The sequence below is a fragment of the Nicotiana sylvestris genome, chromosome 6, assembly GCF_000393655.2.
Source record: "Nicotiana sylvestris chromosome 6, ASM39365v2, whole genome shotgun sequence".
Taxonomy (NCBI): Eukaryota; Viridiplantae; Streptophyta; class Magnoliopsida; order Solanales; family Solanaceae; genus Nicotiana; species Nicotiana sylvestris.
The window spans coordinates 100,505,866-100,520,759 of record NC_091062.1 but is presented as its reverse complement, the minus strand read 5'-3'; the positions used below and the strand labels follow the sequence as shown (position 1 = coordinate 100,520,759).

Below are 14,894 nucleotides of genomic sequence, written 5' to 3'. Positions count from 1 at the left end.
GATAAAAATGAAGGAGATACTTTGCTGCTAGAGTACGCTAAAGCTTTTGAGCTAGTGATTGCTAACTCTTGTTTCAGAAAGAAGGTGGAGCACCTGATAACTTTTTGAAGTACAGTGGCCAAGACCCAGATTGATTATCTGCTTCTTCGGAAATGTGATAGAGGTCAATGCATGGATTGCAAGGTCATCCCGAGTGAGAACCTTACGACCCAGCATATGCTTTTGATAATGGACTTAGAGATCAGGTGGACGAGGAAGATGAGGGCTATGTCTGGTATTCCTAGGGTCAGGTGGGGTGCATTGACTAAGGACAAGTCCCAGGAGTTGGGGGAGAAGTTGTTGGCTTTGGGGCCTGGAGGAGTAGCGTGTACGTAAGCTGTATGTGGTCAATGACAGCAAATTGTATTAGAGAGGCGGCGAGAGAGGTGTTCGGGGTCTCAAAGGGATTTCTGGTGGCCATAAAGGGGACCAGTGGTGGAACGAAGAGGTACAAGAAAAAGTGGAAGCAAAGAAAGTGACATATTTAAAGCTAGTAGAGAGTATAGACGAGGGACAGAAGAGTGCCAACAGGAAAGGGTACAAGAAGGTTACGAGAGAGGTAAAGTTGGCGGTTACGGTAGCTAAGGACGCGGCGTTTAGTATTTATATGGAGAAATTGGGGTTAAAGTCGGGAAAAAGAAATTGTACAGGCTAGCAAAGGTGAGGGAGAGGAAGGCTCGGGGATCTGGACCAAGTGAGATGCATAAAAGAAGAGGAGGGAAGAGTTTTATTGGAAGGGGCACAGATCAGGCAGAGATGGCAGGCGTACTTCCATAAACTCTTGAAAAAGGAGAGAGATAGGGGCATCACGTTGGGGGAGTTGGAGTACTTGGAGAGGCAGCGAGATTTTGGGTTCTGTAGACGCATACGAGTGAGGGAGGTGGAAGAGGCTATGCGCAAGATGAGTAGGGGTAAAGCGACTGGGCCGGACGAGATCCCGGTGGAATTCTGGAAGAGTGTGGGCAAGGAGGGCTTGGAATGGCTTGATAGGTTGTTTAAAATCATTTTTAGGACGAAGATGATGCCCGAAGAGTGAAGGGGGAGTATGATGATCCCGTTGTACAAGAACAAGGGGGATGTCCAAAACTGCAACAACTATAAGGGTATCAAGTTATTAAGTCATACGATGAAAGTGTAGGAGAGGGTGATTGAAGGGAGATTGAGGAGGTGTGTGTCTATTTCCGAGATCTAGTTTGGTTTCATGCCGAAACAGTCGGCTACTGAGGCCATTCACATTGTGAGGAGATTGGTAGAGCGGTATAGGGCGGTGAAGAATTATTTGCATATGGTGTTCATGGACCTGGAGAAAGCCTATGACAAAGTACCAAGAGAGGTTCTATGGAGATGTTTGGAGTCGGGAGTTGTGCTTGTAGCATATATTAGAGTGATTCAGGATATGTATGATGGGGCTAAGACACGGGTGAGGACAGCAGGAGGAGACTTTGACTACTTTTCGGTTGAGATAGGGTTGCATCAGGGATCAGCACTCAGTCCGTTTTTGTTTTCCTTGTCGATGGATTCTTTGACGCGTCACATTCAAAGGGAGGTGCCTTAGTGCTTGTTATTAGCGTATGACATAGTCTCGATTGATGAAACGCGAGGTACCATTAACGAAAGGCTGGAGGTCTAGAGACATACTCTAGAGTCTAAGGGTTTCGAGTTGAGCAGGACCAAGACAGAATACTTGGAGTGCAAATTCAGTGGTGTTACCTAGGAGGTGGACGGGGATGTAAGACTCGATACACAAGCCATTCCCAAGAGAGAGAGTTTCAAATATTTGGGATCTATAATTCAGATGAATGGGGAGATAGATGAGGATGTTACTCACCATATCGGAGCAGGATGGATGAAGTGGAGACTCATTTCTGGTGTCTTGTGTGATAAGAATGTGCCGTTGAAACTTAAGGGTAAGTTCTACAAGGTAGTGGTCAGACCGACTATGTTGTATGGGGCAGAGTGTTGGCCAATCAAAAAGTCACATGTCCAACATATAAAAGTAGCAGAAATAAAGATGTTGAGATGGATGTGTGGGCATACTAGATTGGATAGAATTAGGAACGAAGTTATTTGGGATAAGGTGGGAGTGGCCCCTGTGGAGGAAAAGATGCGTGAGGAAAGGTTGAGATGGTTTGGGCATGTTAAGAGAAGAACCACAGATGCCCCAGTCAGGAGATGTGAGAGGTTGGCCTTGGGAGGTGAGAGGAGGGGTATAGGTAGACCTAAGAAGTCTTGGGGTGAAGTGATCAGGCGGGACATGATGCAGCTTAAGCTGACCGAGGACATGACCCTAGATAGAAGGGTGTGGAGGTGGAATATTAGGGTGGACGGTTAGTAGGTAGTTGTGCGTTTCCCTTTGCCTTCCCTAGTTCGATAGTATTAGTGCTAGTATGGTACCCCCTTTTTTCCTTAGTTTGCTATAGCCACGTGTCTTGTTTTGTTACTACTTACCTTCGGTAATTCTGTAGTTTGCTAGAAGGACTTCGTCATATTCTCGTGTGTTGCCTTGGACTTATTTGTATAAATATACTATCTTGCTATTACTTGTTATCGGTACTCCTTCCATATTCTTTGTTGTTATCTCCGATTTAGTTTTCTAACTATTTGTCTTGCTATCAGGGCTTCCTTCACCTTCTTTAGCTGAGGGTCATTCCGAAACAGTCTCCCTATCCTTCCAGGGTAGGGATAAGGATGCGTGCATCCTACCCTCCCTAGACCCCACTTGATGGGATTATACTGGGAAGTTGTTGTTGTTGTTGTTGTTGTTGTTGTTGTTGTTGTTGTTGTTGTTGTTGTTGATTTGTCATAGCCATCTTTTAGCTCCACGAGATTTTATTCGCGTTTCTATTGCTATGTCTGGTGCCTTATAATTATATTATTTCATATACATATTCATGAGTTGAAGAGTTGGATATTATGAAAATATTTAGGAATTTGTCACTAAGGACAATGTGAGCAGATATTGATTATCAATTATTGATGATATTATGACTGTAACGGGTCACGCACCGCAATGATTGACTAATGATCATACACTTAGATATGGATACGTCCTTTCGGAGTCAGATGATTGCCCATATAACTTTGGGCCTTATGAGCGCAGGCACCGAGATTAGTGGTTCTTGGTTGGACACGTGGCTTGTGTTAGGCACATTGATTTGTGTTGTGAGGTATAAAGAAAGGGATCTTGAGCATGCATAGGTACATATCACAGATTCATGCAGCTGACTTACACAAATATTGTTGACATGTATCATGTCTTGATGCGATGATTAAGGTATTTAACACCTAATTTGATTTCTTAATATATGTGAAGCATGCCTAAAATTTTGCATGAATTATGTATGTTGATTTCATATCGTATTTGGTGTTATTATGTCTTATCTTGTATCTGATTCATGCTTTATCTGATTATTGGTTTTCTAGTAAGTTTCAGTGTCAATCCGTTGCCACTACTTCTTCGAGGCTAGATTGGATACTTACTGAGTATCGTGGTTTTGTATTCATATTACACGTTTGCATATTTTGTACAGGTTCTAAGACCAGTATTAGCGGTGCCCATTAAGATGAGTAGGAGTATTATTGTAGACTTCGTGGTGAGCTATTTTACTTGATCCGATTTGCAGCACATGGAGTCCCTCTTCCCTACTTATCTATTTTTTGTTCATATGTTTCATTTTCGGACATATGTATTTATTCAATTGACTATAGTTACTTTTATTAGATGATTGTGGTATAGTGATACCTAGTTTTGAGCGTTTGTTAAGCAGTAGTGGTCATATATAGACCTTGTTGTTGAATTGCACTTGTGATATTGAATTGACGTTTTAGTTTCATTTTTTATTTATAACAAGAAATGGTTAATGTATTAAAACCAAATTTTATGGTTATTTGTCACGACCCAAACCATAAGGCCGCGACGGACACTCGGTACCTTACTTAACCGAATACCAATGTAACATATCTTTTCTTATCATAATATCATGGGTAAATGGGCCAGAAGGGGCATCATGAGATAACCAAAATAAAACAAAAGCAAATACTAGACATAGGATGACCCAACATGATATAAAAACTTATACATGTGACATACAGGCCTATAAGGCCGACATGATCATTTGTATACTCAAAACATCGGCCAACAAGGCTATACAAGTATACATATCTATGACATATGTCTACAAGCCTCTAAGAGTACTTTAATGTCATAAAGTTCGGGACAGGTCCCGCCATACTAATCAATATATGTCTAAATCTTACTAACCAAATAGGCAACTCTGGAGCAAGTGGAGCGCTCTAACACTTTCTTTTGAGTTGATAGCCTACTAGGAGGACTCTCAACCTGTCTATTGGGACCTACAGGCATGAAATGCAGCGTCCCCAAGCAAAAATGAAGTCAGTACAAATAAAGTACCGAGTATGTAAGGCATGACAGCAGTATATAAATGACATAAAAGAAACATGGAGTAAAGAATGCAACCTGTAATTCTGAATAGCTCTGTAAATCATGAAAAATTTATAATGTCATGCATGTGCATATAAATGACATATCATACATAGGTATATGCGTACATAATATCATCAAGCCTCTGAGGGCATCCCATCATATCATCTCAGCCACTGTGGGTGAAATCATCAATATATACCAGCTGATCAGGTGGTGGTGCGTATATAATGCCATAACTTTTTCCCATATCCCATATACATATAATATATGTGTATATAATGTCATCTAGCCATGGGTCAATGCACATGTATAAATGAATGCAATGCATAATGAAGTAAGTCAGTGAGATTTCTTGGAATGTCATAAGATCAATTTGCCTTCGGATAAATGCTAGCAACTTACGTATTTTTCTGAGACCCATGAACAGAAGATATAATAATAGGACACATGGGGAATCAAGAAAATAGGCACCCCTAGTACTTCTATGAATAGAGCCATTTATGAAGTTCCGCATTTGCACATTTTGTTTGTATCATATGGATCATGCCAAAAGAAAAGAATTAATAGCTTTAACATACCTTAACTTCATTGAGTCCTTAATACCTTCCAAGAAATTATTCAAACAACTCAACTAAATCTATCATAGCATAAGGAGATTCAAAATCGGTGTTGAGTAAAAGACTAAATCCGCAAATTAAACAAGTAGCTCGTTTATGTAATTTGGGTAGCATCTCCCCTGTAACAAGAGCCTCCTCCAATACTATATACTAGCAACAATAACTAGAGAAATCCAGCAATACATAATTATCAATAACAAGACACCATAAAACAACAACAAGTCACAACTACTTCACGACGGGCGGCAAGCTCCAATTGGAATTCATATACCACATATCATCCCTTATAGACTTATTACTTTAACTTAATAGTACCATTAACACGATAATGAATTCATTCATCAATGATTCCAGCCTTATACCATATATTATAATAAGAAAAATAATTCACAACTCCAATTATCCTCAATTAGCAACTTTATTCACTAGTTCATGTCTAGTCCATCCATTTAACTTAATCAATACCAAGATAACCTTAAGCAGAAGCAAGAACACAATATAATTACCTCCTACAGTGGATTTAAGTCAAAATCCATGTTATATTTAGCTTACAACAGCACAATACACTCCAATCACTTCATACCCAAAACGACAACTGTAGTAGTGCCAAACACCCCAAAATGTTACAAAGAACGACTAATCCACCATTTTTCCATTATGTGGTGTTTCTCTATACAATTTAACCTCAAAAAATCCTTTAAACAACAGCAAAATAGACAGCCAAAAAGTAACAAAAAACAGTCCACTACAAGTCGAATAATTCGAACTCATGGCTTCTGATCACCGTCCCGTGAGTTCTAAGCTGGAAAGGCACTAAGTGATGACTGGCCCTGATGAGAACTGTGAGAACCATGACCTAATGATGCCCCATAATAACATGGGTGAGCTGGCTGAGCATGCCTGAATGGATGGCCTCTGCCGTGCTAAAACTGACCTCTCGAAGGAGTACCACTGTAACTACCAGATCCTCGAGGCCTCTTGGCCTCCCTCTCCTCTCGCTCCTGGTGACGAACAGACTCAATCTCTTGAGAAATATCCACAACCTCCTCGAAAGTAGCACCAATCACCCTCTCCTTAGTCATGATAATATAAAGTTGGTAAGTGAGGCCATCAACAAACCTCCTAATCCTCTCTCTATCTATCGGAACCATCCAAATAGTATGACGAGCTAACTTGGAGAAACTCATCTCGTACTGCGTCATAGTCATCTCGCTCTGACGCAACCACTCAAACTCTCTACGTAGCTCCTCTCTGCGGGACTGCAGCACATACTTCTCCAGAAAGAGGATGGAGAACTGCTGCAAGATAAGGGGTGTTGTACCAACAGTCCTACGCCTCTCAAAAGCCTCCCACCAAGTAAAGGCACCTCCAAAAAATTGATAAGTAGTAAAAGTGACCCCGCTAGTCTCCAGAGTACCTGTTGTATGAAGCATCCTCTGGCACTTATCTAAGAAACCCTGGGCATCCTCGCCCTCTGCACCACTGAAGGTCGGAGGCTGAAGCCTACCAAACCTCTCCAATCTACGCTGCTCATCCTCTAACATAGAAGGAACTACATAGTCCTAAGCAGCTGCAACCGGCTGGGCTGGATGTGCCCCCGGCGTCTAAAGTCCCTGCACGACCTGCTCAAGTGTGCGGGCGGTGGGAGTCTGATTTCCTCCCCCGGCCTAAGAAGTAGTTGCGGCTATAGTGGCTGAAACCGCCTGAGCTAGGCCAATGCAAACTGATAAGATCTGAGCCAAGGCCTCATGAAGACTCGGAATCACAATGGGCACAACTGGTGCTGCAGGAGTGTCCATAACTGGGACCTGATCCTGAACTAGGGCAGCTAGTGGATCTGCAGGTGCTGCCCTAGCTGCTCTGCCCCTACCATGACCACAGTCGCATCCTCGGCCTCTGGTGGCCACAGCTGGTGGTACTGGTGGTCGTCCATCCTGACCAATAGCGCGTGTCCTCACCATCAGTGAGAGAATAGAACAACAGAAGTTTAGTACTCAGATCAACAAATTCACACGACAAGGATTTCAAGAATATGAAGTTTTTCCTAAAGGTTCTGCAGCCTCTCAAGGATAAATACAGACGTCTCTGTACCGATCCGCGAGACTCTACTAACCCTGCTCATGACTCGTGAGACCTATGTAACCTAGGCTCTGATACCAACTTGTCACGACCCTAAACCCGGACCCGATCGTGATGGCACCTCTCGTGAAGACAAGGCCAGCCGACACTTCCCATTTTCCAATTTATTAACAATTTAGCATTAAGAAATAGTCAAAACATGATAAAATAATCCAAAGTAGCAGACAATATCATAAATACGCGGAAAAACAACCCAATACAGCCCTAAACTAGGGTGTCACTAGTCATGAGCATCTACAAATCCAATAAGTCTATAAACTATTACAATGTCTGATCAGAAATACAAATGATAAAGAGGGAGAAACACGGGTCTGCGGACGTCAAACAGCTACCTCGTGAACTCTGAATGTCCACCGGAAGCTCTCAACTCGCACTAGCAGGATCAGTAACGCCTGAATCTGCACAAAATAGTGTAGGGAGTAAAGTGAGTACTCCAACTCAATGAGTAACAAATGTAAATAAAGACTGAAAGTAAGAAATCACGTAAGGCACAAAGCATTCTATAATGAAGCAGTAAAACCATTTAAAAATCAGTGAAAGATAGGCAAAAATCCTTTACATCAAATGTAATTTCATGAAAAGCCTTTTGCAACAATTTAATATGTAATTTATAGTAAATTATGAAAATAAACACATAAAGGTTCGCCCCTTGGGCACAGTATCAACAAATCCGCCCCTCCGGCAATATCTCAGAATAGTACCAGCCCCTCGGGTAACATCTCAGGACAATACCAGCCCCTCAGGCTCAACCTCACATCACACTAGGTACCCGCGCTCATTGGGGGTGTACAAACTCCTGGAGGGTCCCCTTACGGCCCAAGCGCAATATCAAGCCACCTCGTGGCATCATCACTAGGCCCTCGGCCTCATATCAATCAAGTCACCCCGTGGCGTACATATCTCAGGCCCTCGGCCTCATAATCAGTATCAAATGTTTCCTCACAACATAGGCCCTCGGCCTTACTCAGTCAAAATCCTCACAAGCCTCTCGGGAAATAGTAAAACATGATTCACAGTCCAAAAATATCATTTAAGTGTTAAAACAGAGTAAATATGGCTGAGTACGAAAATAGTGAAATATAACAAGACTAAAGTCAAAACAGTGAGGAAATACCAGTAAAAATCCCCGAAGGGTTTAGATAATTGGCACAAGGCCCAAAGTATAGCATTCAGCCCAAATCATGATGATAGCAAATAGATTTCAGTCAAATACGCGGTAAAATAGTCATCCTGGACGGACTAAGTCACAATCCCCAACAGTGCACGACCCCACGCTCGTCATCAAGCATGTGCCTTACCTCAATATAGCACTACGATGCGCAATCCGGGGTTTCATACCCTCAGAACATCATTTACAATCATTACTCACCTCGAATCGGTCAAATCTCTAGCTTGCGATGCCTTTTCCCCTCGAATCGGCCTCCACTCGCATTGAATCTATCCAAAATCATAACAAGGACGTCAAAATATGCTAAGAGAATGAAGCCCAAGCGGAAATAATCAAAATACAATACAAATTCCAAAATTACCAAAACCCGACCCCCGGGCCCACGTCTCGAAATTCGATAATTTTTACATCATAGATTCCTTATCTCCCCACGAGTTCATACATATCAAAGTTCTGAAATCCGACCTCAAATGGTCCTTCAAATCCTCAAGCAAAGGTCTAAGTTTCCAAGCTCTAGTTTCCCCAATTTTCACCCTTAATTTCCATAATTTCTAGCTCTAATCCATGAAATAATAGCATAGGAATGCGTTTTAGGTTCAAATTCCTTACCTCAATGAAGTTCCCTTGAAATCCCTCTTTCAAATCGTCCAAAAAGCTCCCAAACCGAGATAAAAATGGTGAAATAGCTCAAAATTCGCGAAGGCTACAATTTATACCTTTTGCCCAGTCATTTTCGCATCTGCGGCACAATACCCGCTTCTGCGGTACCGCATATGCGGTTCTTCTTCCGTTTCTGCGGAAATCACTTAATGGACCAAACCGCTTCTGCGATCAATCTTCTGTATCTGCACCTTCGCAGGTGCGGTCCACCCACCGCATCTACGGTCGCTGCCTTTCCAGGCATTCCCGCTTTTGCGATCCCTTATCCGCATCTGTGGCTTCGCAGATGCGGTCCCATTAGCCGCTTCTGCGGTTCTTTCTCCTCTAGCCCTTTTTTTGCTTCTGCGGCATATCTCCCGCACGTGCGGTGTTTCACCTGCGGTCCCTAATCCGCAGGTGCGGAAATACCAGAAGCAGCAAGGTTCAGCAGCTGCAACAAGGTTTCAAACTCCCCGTTAACCATCCGAAATCACCCTGAGGCCCCCGGGACCTCAACCAAAAGCACAAACATATCCCAATACCTTATTCAAACTTGTTCCAATCATCAAAACACCTCAAACAACATCAAATCAACCAAAACACATCGGATTCAAGCCAAATTTTCTAAAATCTTTCACATTCCGCTTTTGATACAAAACCCAACCAAACCAAGTCCGAATGACCTGAAATTTTGCACACACATCCCAAATAACACAACGGAACTACTTCAACTCTCGAAATTCCATTCCAACCCCTATATCAAAATATCTCCTACCAACCGGAAATCGCCAAAAAATCAACTTCGCCAATTCAAGCCTAAATCTACTACGAACCTCAAAAATTTATTCCGATCATGCTCCTAAGTCACAAATCACCTCCCAAAGCTAACTGAACCATCGAAACTCACATCTGAGCCCTTTAACACATAAGTCAACATCCGGTTGACTTTTCCAACTTAAACTCACCCTAAAGAGACTAAGTATCGTGAACCTTACCAAATCCTTTCCAAACTCAATCTGACTAACCCGATACCACATAACATGGATAAAAAAAGCATAATGAAGCAAAAATAAGGAAAACGAAGCAGTAACTCATGAGACGATTGGCCGGGTCGTCACAATATCCAAACATCATATATAGTTATTTAATGACTTTAAACTCATTTAAATCATGATTAACAAGTATCATATTCATCTTAACTTACTTAAGACTTCGGTAAACATTTCTTATCCATGTAGAAAAAATTTGTCCTTTTTGAGCTTACATTAGATAATCCTATAATGACGGTGACGTCGAAGTATGGGGTGTAACAACATGTTCCCTTGGAAACATTGTCCCTGAATGTTAACTCTTAAAGGCTTGCCAAAATGGGGCATAACATTATTAAATCACTTTATATACTTTCAAAAAGGATCTCATTTCCAAGATTACATCAATTGACTTACGACGTACTTTCATGTACAAAAACATGGGGTGTAATTTCATTCCCCCCTTTGGAACATTCATCCTCGAATGTTTACCGATGCGTTTATCATTCTCATAACCTATGGTTTTTATGAATACTTTAAAATTGTCCTTTTCCATCTAGGAAACTATTCTATGAATAAATCCAAAGTCCGAGACATTCCTTCCTTTAGGCTTCTTCTCACATCTAGGCAATCTCGGAATTTTGACTACCTTCTGTGATGTTTGTGTGACTCTGTCCTTTTATGTGCGGATCTTCTCTCCTTTTATCTCCAGCTTTTTGCCAACCTCTTGGCTTCACTTTGTGAACATATACAGAACTATAACAAAACTTCCCTCATGGCATATATAGGTGTACTGAAGTTCTTTGCTTGGTACTCTACCGAACTTACGACTATTGTTACATTTTGTTTCATAGCCTTGGTTATCTATCCTTATGGATTTATTACATCTAGGTAGGTCATACTATACCATAACACTTACTTCGATTTATTACTACCGAGTTCTGCTACCCAACTCCATGTTACTCTCTCGATGCTTATCCTATATGTATAAAGCTAAGTCCTTTAGTTCTTCCTCATTACTGTTCATTTTAAGAATAACGACACAATCTCTTCTCATACTTTGTAACTTTTATCTGTCTATTGTTGATTCACCTTAATGTTGATCTATATCTACCGCTGATAACTTGAGACCTCTTAAGTAATACATTGTCACTAGGGCTCACGTCCCATTGGGGAACATCTGAAGTGATTTTCCTGATCCATCTAGGGGTGATACTATACTTCAATAACCATATTTTATAGCATCCCAATGTGATTCATCATAGAGTTCTAATCCCGTTTAACTCATGAAATCCCTTTTCTCAAAATTGTTACTCAATCAATGGCATAAACATCATCCTCTTATTTGTCACCATTATACCCTTATTCTACTACCAGGGCAGCATTTCACCTCTTCTAATTGCTCCTATTCTTAGACTCCTCTAAGTTTATTTAGACTGCACCGAGCTTTCTATAACTTATGGAAACCATCAGCTCTCTTGTTTTGATGGGTTTAATCTTGAGGACTTACCTATTCTCGTCACCTTCTAACTCACATTTTCTTATCCTTACTCCTATCTACCTAAAACCTTGTCGCTATATGATACTTTAGTGTACGACTTACACATATCGACTCATACTACTTAAAACATTCCTTTAACTTGCTAGCACCATAGATTTCCTTTCGTGCCTTCTCAGCTGCCTTTAAATGTAAGCAATGACTTTTCATGGTTGTTCTGCCACTTGTTGCATGAATACTTGGCTCAACTTAGTGCCCACATATATTGGAATTCCATGCAACCCATATAATCTTGAATATCACCTTTTGATTTTTTTTCTTCCCGTGCATTAGCCACGATAGGTGTCACTTTCTTATGGAGTGCATACAATGTTGTTGTGAGACTGTTGTTACAAGACCATTTCTTCTTTATGTCACTATGCTTAAGTTGAAGCTTTCTTCCTTATTTCCTTAGCTAGGCTTTCTTTGTAGCACTTAAGGGAGACCCTTTGACTCCAGTAAAGCTGCGAAATTATTACATCTTATACCTGAAAGAATCTTTGATGTTCTTACTTGCCTATAATTATCCTTAGTTACATACCTCTATGCCTTTGTGCTCGTAGGGTTGCTTCTGAACAGAAATTATTTATTGTCTCCCCACTGGCCCTTTCTTTCATTTTTGCAACACTTATACGATATCTTTAACTACCCAACTCCTATTTGAAAATTTCTCAAGGATCATGATGTCATATCTGCGAGACTGAATTCACTATCTTGGGGTTCGCTATGTTTATCTTGCATGATCTGCTGATTTGTCTATGATCGCTTATCTAGCCATAACTAGGCTCTTCCTGAATCAACTACAAACTACTCGTTGGTCCATTCTCATAACTATATTTCGCGTAATCTCTCTTGGTTTATATCATTTGTCTTCACTCACCTCTCGAACTGGCCCCACAGTTGCCTTTTTATCTTTGGTGTCTTTTCACATATTTACGGACATCTTACTTGTCTTGCGGTAACCCTTCTGTTCCAAGGATAACTGAAGTTCTTACATACGAGGGTGACATCTTGTGTAACTAGCGCACTTAGTCCCTTAAGCTTAACTTTGCTCGTAATGCTCGCTTTAGGGAAGCGTCTTCCTGAATGACCATTAAAGGTTATTCTTTTGTTGTCCATTCTATTATTGGCGGAATGCAATCTCTAAAATTCTCATGATGTTGACTATTATCAAATCTTCTGATCCCTAATTCATGTTTAGTGTATCTTGTTCACTAGCCCATACTAATTTTTCTTACTTTGGAGGTCTAACTTTTCCTTCTGGTAATCACATTAGAGTCACCAACTCATTTCTCGAAATAAAAATATGACTTTTAACCTATACGCTTTATTATCTCAAGGCATGTCACCAATTGTCTTTTTCTTCACTTGACTATAGACTCTGTCATCGTGTCATATTTTGATTTACCGTTATCACTTATTTATCACATCTTACTCATGATGCTTCATTTACTCTCTTCTTATTCTTCGGCTAATATTTTTGGCTATCACTTTATTCTAAGAACTTTAACAAAACGTTCTTTCACTTTTAGCTCCCCTTGATTCATATCACTGTCTCTTCGGAATGCCTAACATTCTAAGGTAAATATTTATCCCTTCTAGGATCCCACTGCCTATCTTCTGAAATTTCTAAATATTCTAGTATTCATATCTAACTGTACTATTCTAGAGTTCATCATCCAGGTGTCTCACAAGGAGATCTATTACCTAATTTGTACTATCCTTCGAAAATGTTAGATAATGATGACAATCCATGCACAATTTTGGCTTACTCTAACCCCAACGTGATCCTGATATTTCATCCTTCTCTTAAACTATATCTGTCAGCTCCCATAGGGCATAATTGAGATAAGTGTGGTCAATTGTATATAACTCGATTACTGTTGAAAGTAACTCAGAATGCATGTATTTCTCTGCCTAAATTGTAAATACTGATAATTTTCATCAGCTAAGTACCTCCTACCCTTCTTCATCTTGCTTCTTTTACTTGTTGAAACTTGTGTCTACCTTCCGATTCTTTTGTTCTTTTTTTACCATGCGAGTGGATAGATATTCTTGCCTTAGGGCTCCTTGTCAAGGAGCTTACACATCTTAGTACACACATGATCTGGTGATGATCTCACATTTACTCATCATAGGCATGATGGAAAATCGAGTTCCTCTAACTCAACTCTTCCACAGCCACATTCAATCCTTTACCAACTGTCTTTCTCGATGTAGGTATCATTGTATTACAAATAAAATAAAATTTAGGAGTTTGAATTCTTACAACTAAGCTCTACCACACACTCTAGAGTAAGAAGAAAGAGTGACAGTCCTAAATACCCCGTAGCCTCTTGCTTATAAATGTAGTTCACAACACACCCATAAACAAGACTCTACTAGACACGGCTTGTAAACTCCTTAAGACAGAACTGCTCTGATACCACTTTTGTCACGACCCAAACCGCGGGACCGCGATGGGCACCCGGTGCCTTACTCAACCAAGACCAATGTAACATATCTTTCTTATCATACTATCATGGGTAAATGGGCTAGAAGGGGCGTCATGAGATAACCAGAATTAAACAAAAGGAAATACTAGACATAGGACGACCCAACATGATATAGACACTTATACATGTGACATAGGATCCTATAAGGCCGACATGATCATTTGTATACTCAAAACATAGGACGAAAAGGCCATACAAGTATCCATATATATGACATCTGTATACAAGACTCTAAGAGTACTTTAATGTCATAAAGGTCTGGACAAGGCCCCGCTATACTAATCAATACATGTCTAGATCATACTGACCAAATAGCCAACTCTGGAGCAAGTGAAGAGCTCTAACACCTTCCTTTGAGCTGATAGCCTACTAGGAGGACTCTCAACCTGTCTATCGGGACTTGAACATCAAATTAAATCTCGAGATCAATTAAATTTTCTCAAAACTTCTTTAAACATAAATTTTGCAATTCCAGTCCGAATCACGTCATATGACATCCGTTTTCACCAAATTCCACAGAAATGTCTTAAATCATATATAAGACCTGTACCGGGCGCCGGAACCAAAATATGGGCCCGATACCATCATGTTCTAATCAAATTTCATTTCAAATTTCTTTAAACAATTCTAGAAAACAATTTCCTTTGAAAATTCATTCCTCGGGCTTGGGACCTCGGAATTCGATTCCGGGCATACACTCAAGTCCCATATTTTCCTACGGACCCTCCGGGACCGTCAAATCACGGGTCCGGATCCGTTTACCCAAAACGTTGACCGAAGTCAAATTT

General features: G+C 40.7%; 1 protein-coding gene across 1 annotated transcript; it reads left to right on the top strand.

The window, feature by feature from the left end:
• Positions 1–228: 228 nt before the first annotated feature.
• On the top strand, positions 229–2,371 carry LOC138871021 (uncharacterized). Its single transcript, XM_070148870.1, has 4 exons — positions 229–360; positions 410–598; positions 1,253–1,585; positions 1,754–2,371. Exons 1-4 carry the CDS (start codon positions 229–231, stop codon positions 2,369–2,371), a joined length of 1,272 nt encoding a protein of 423 aa, XP_070004971.1.
• Positions 2,372–14,894: the final 12,523 nt, after the last annotated feature.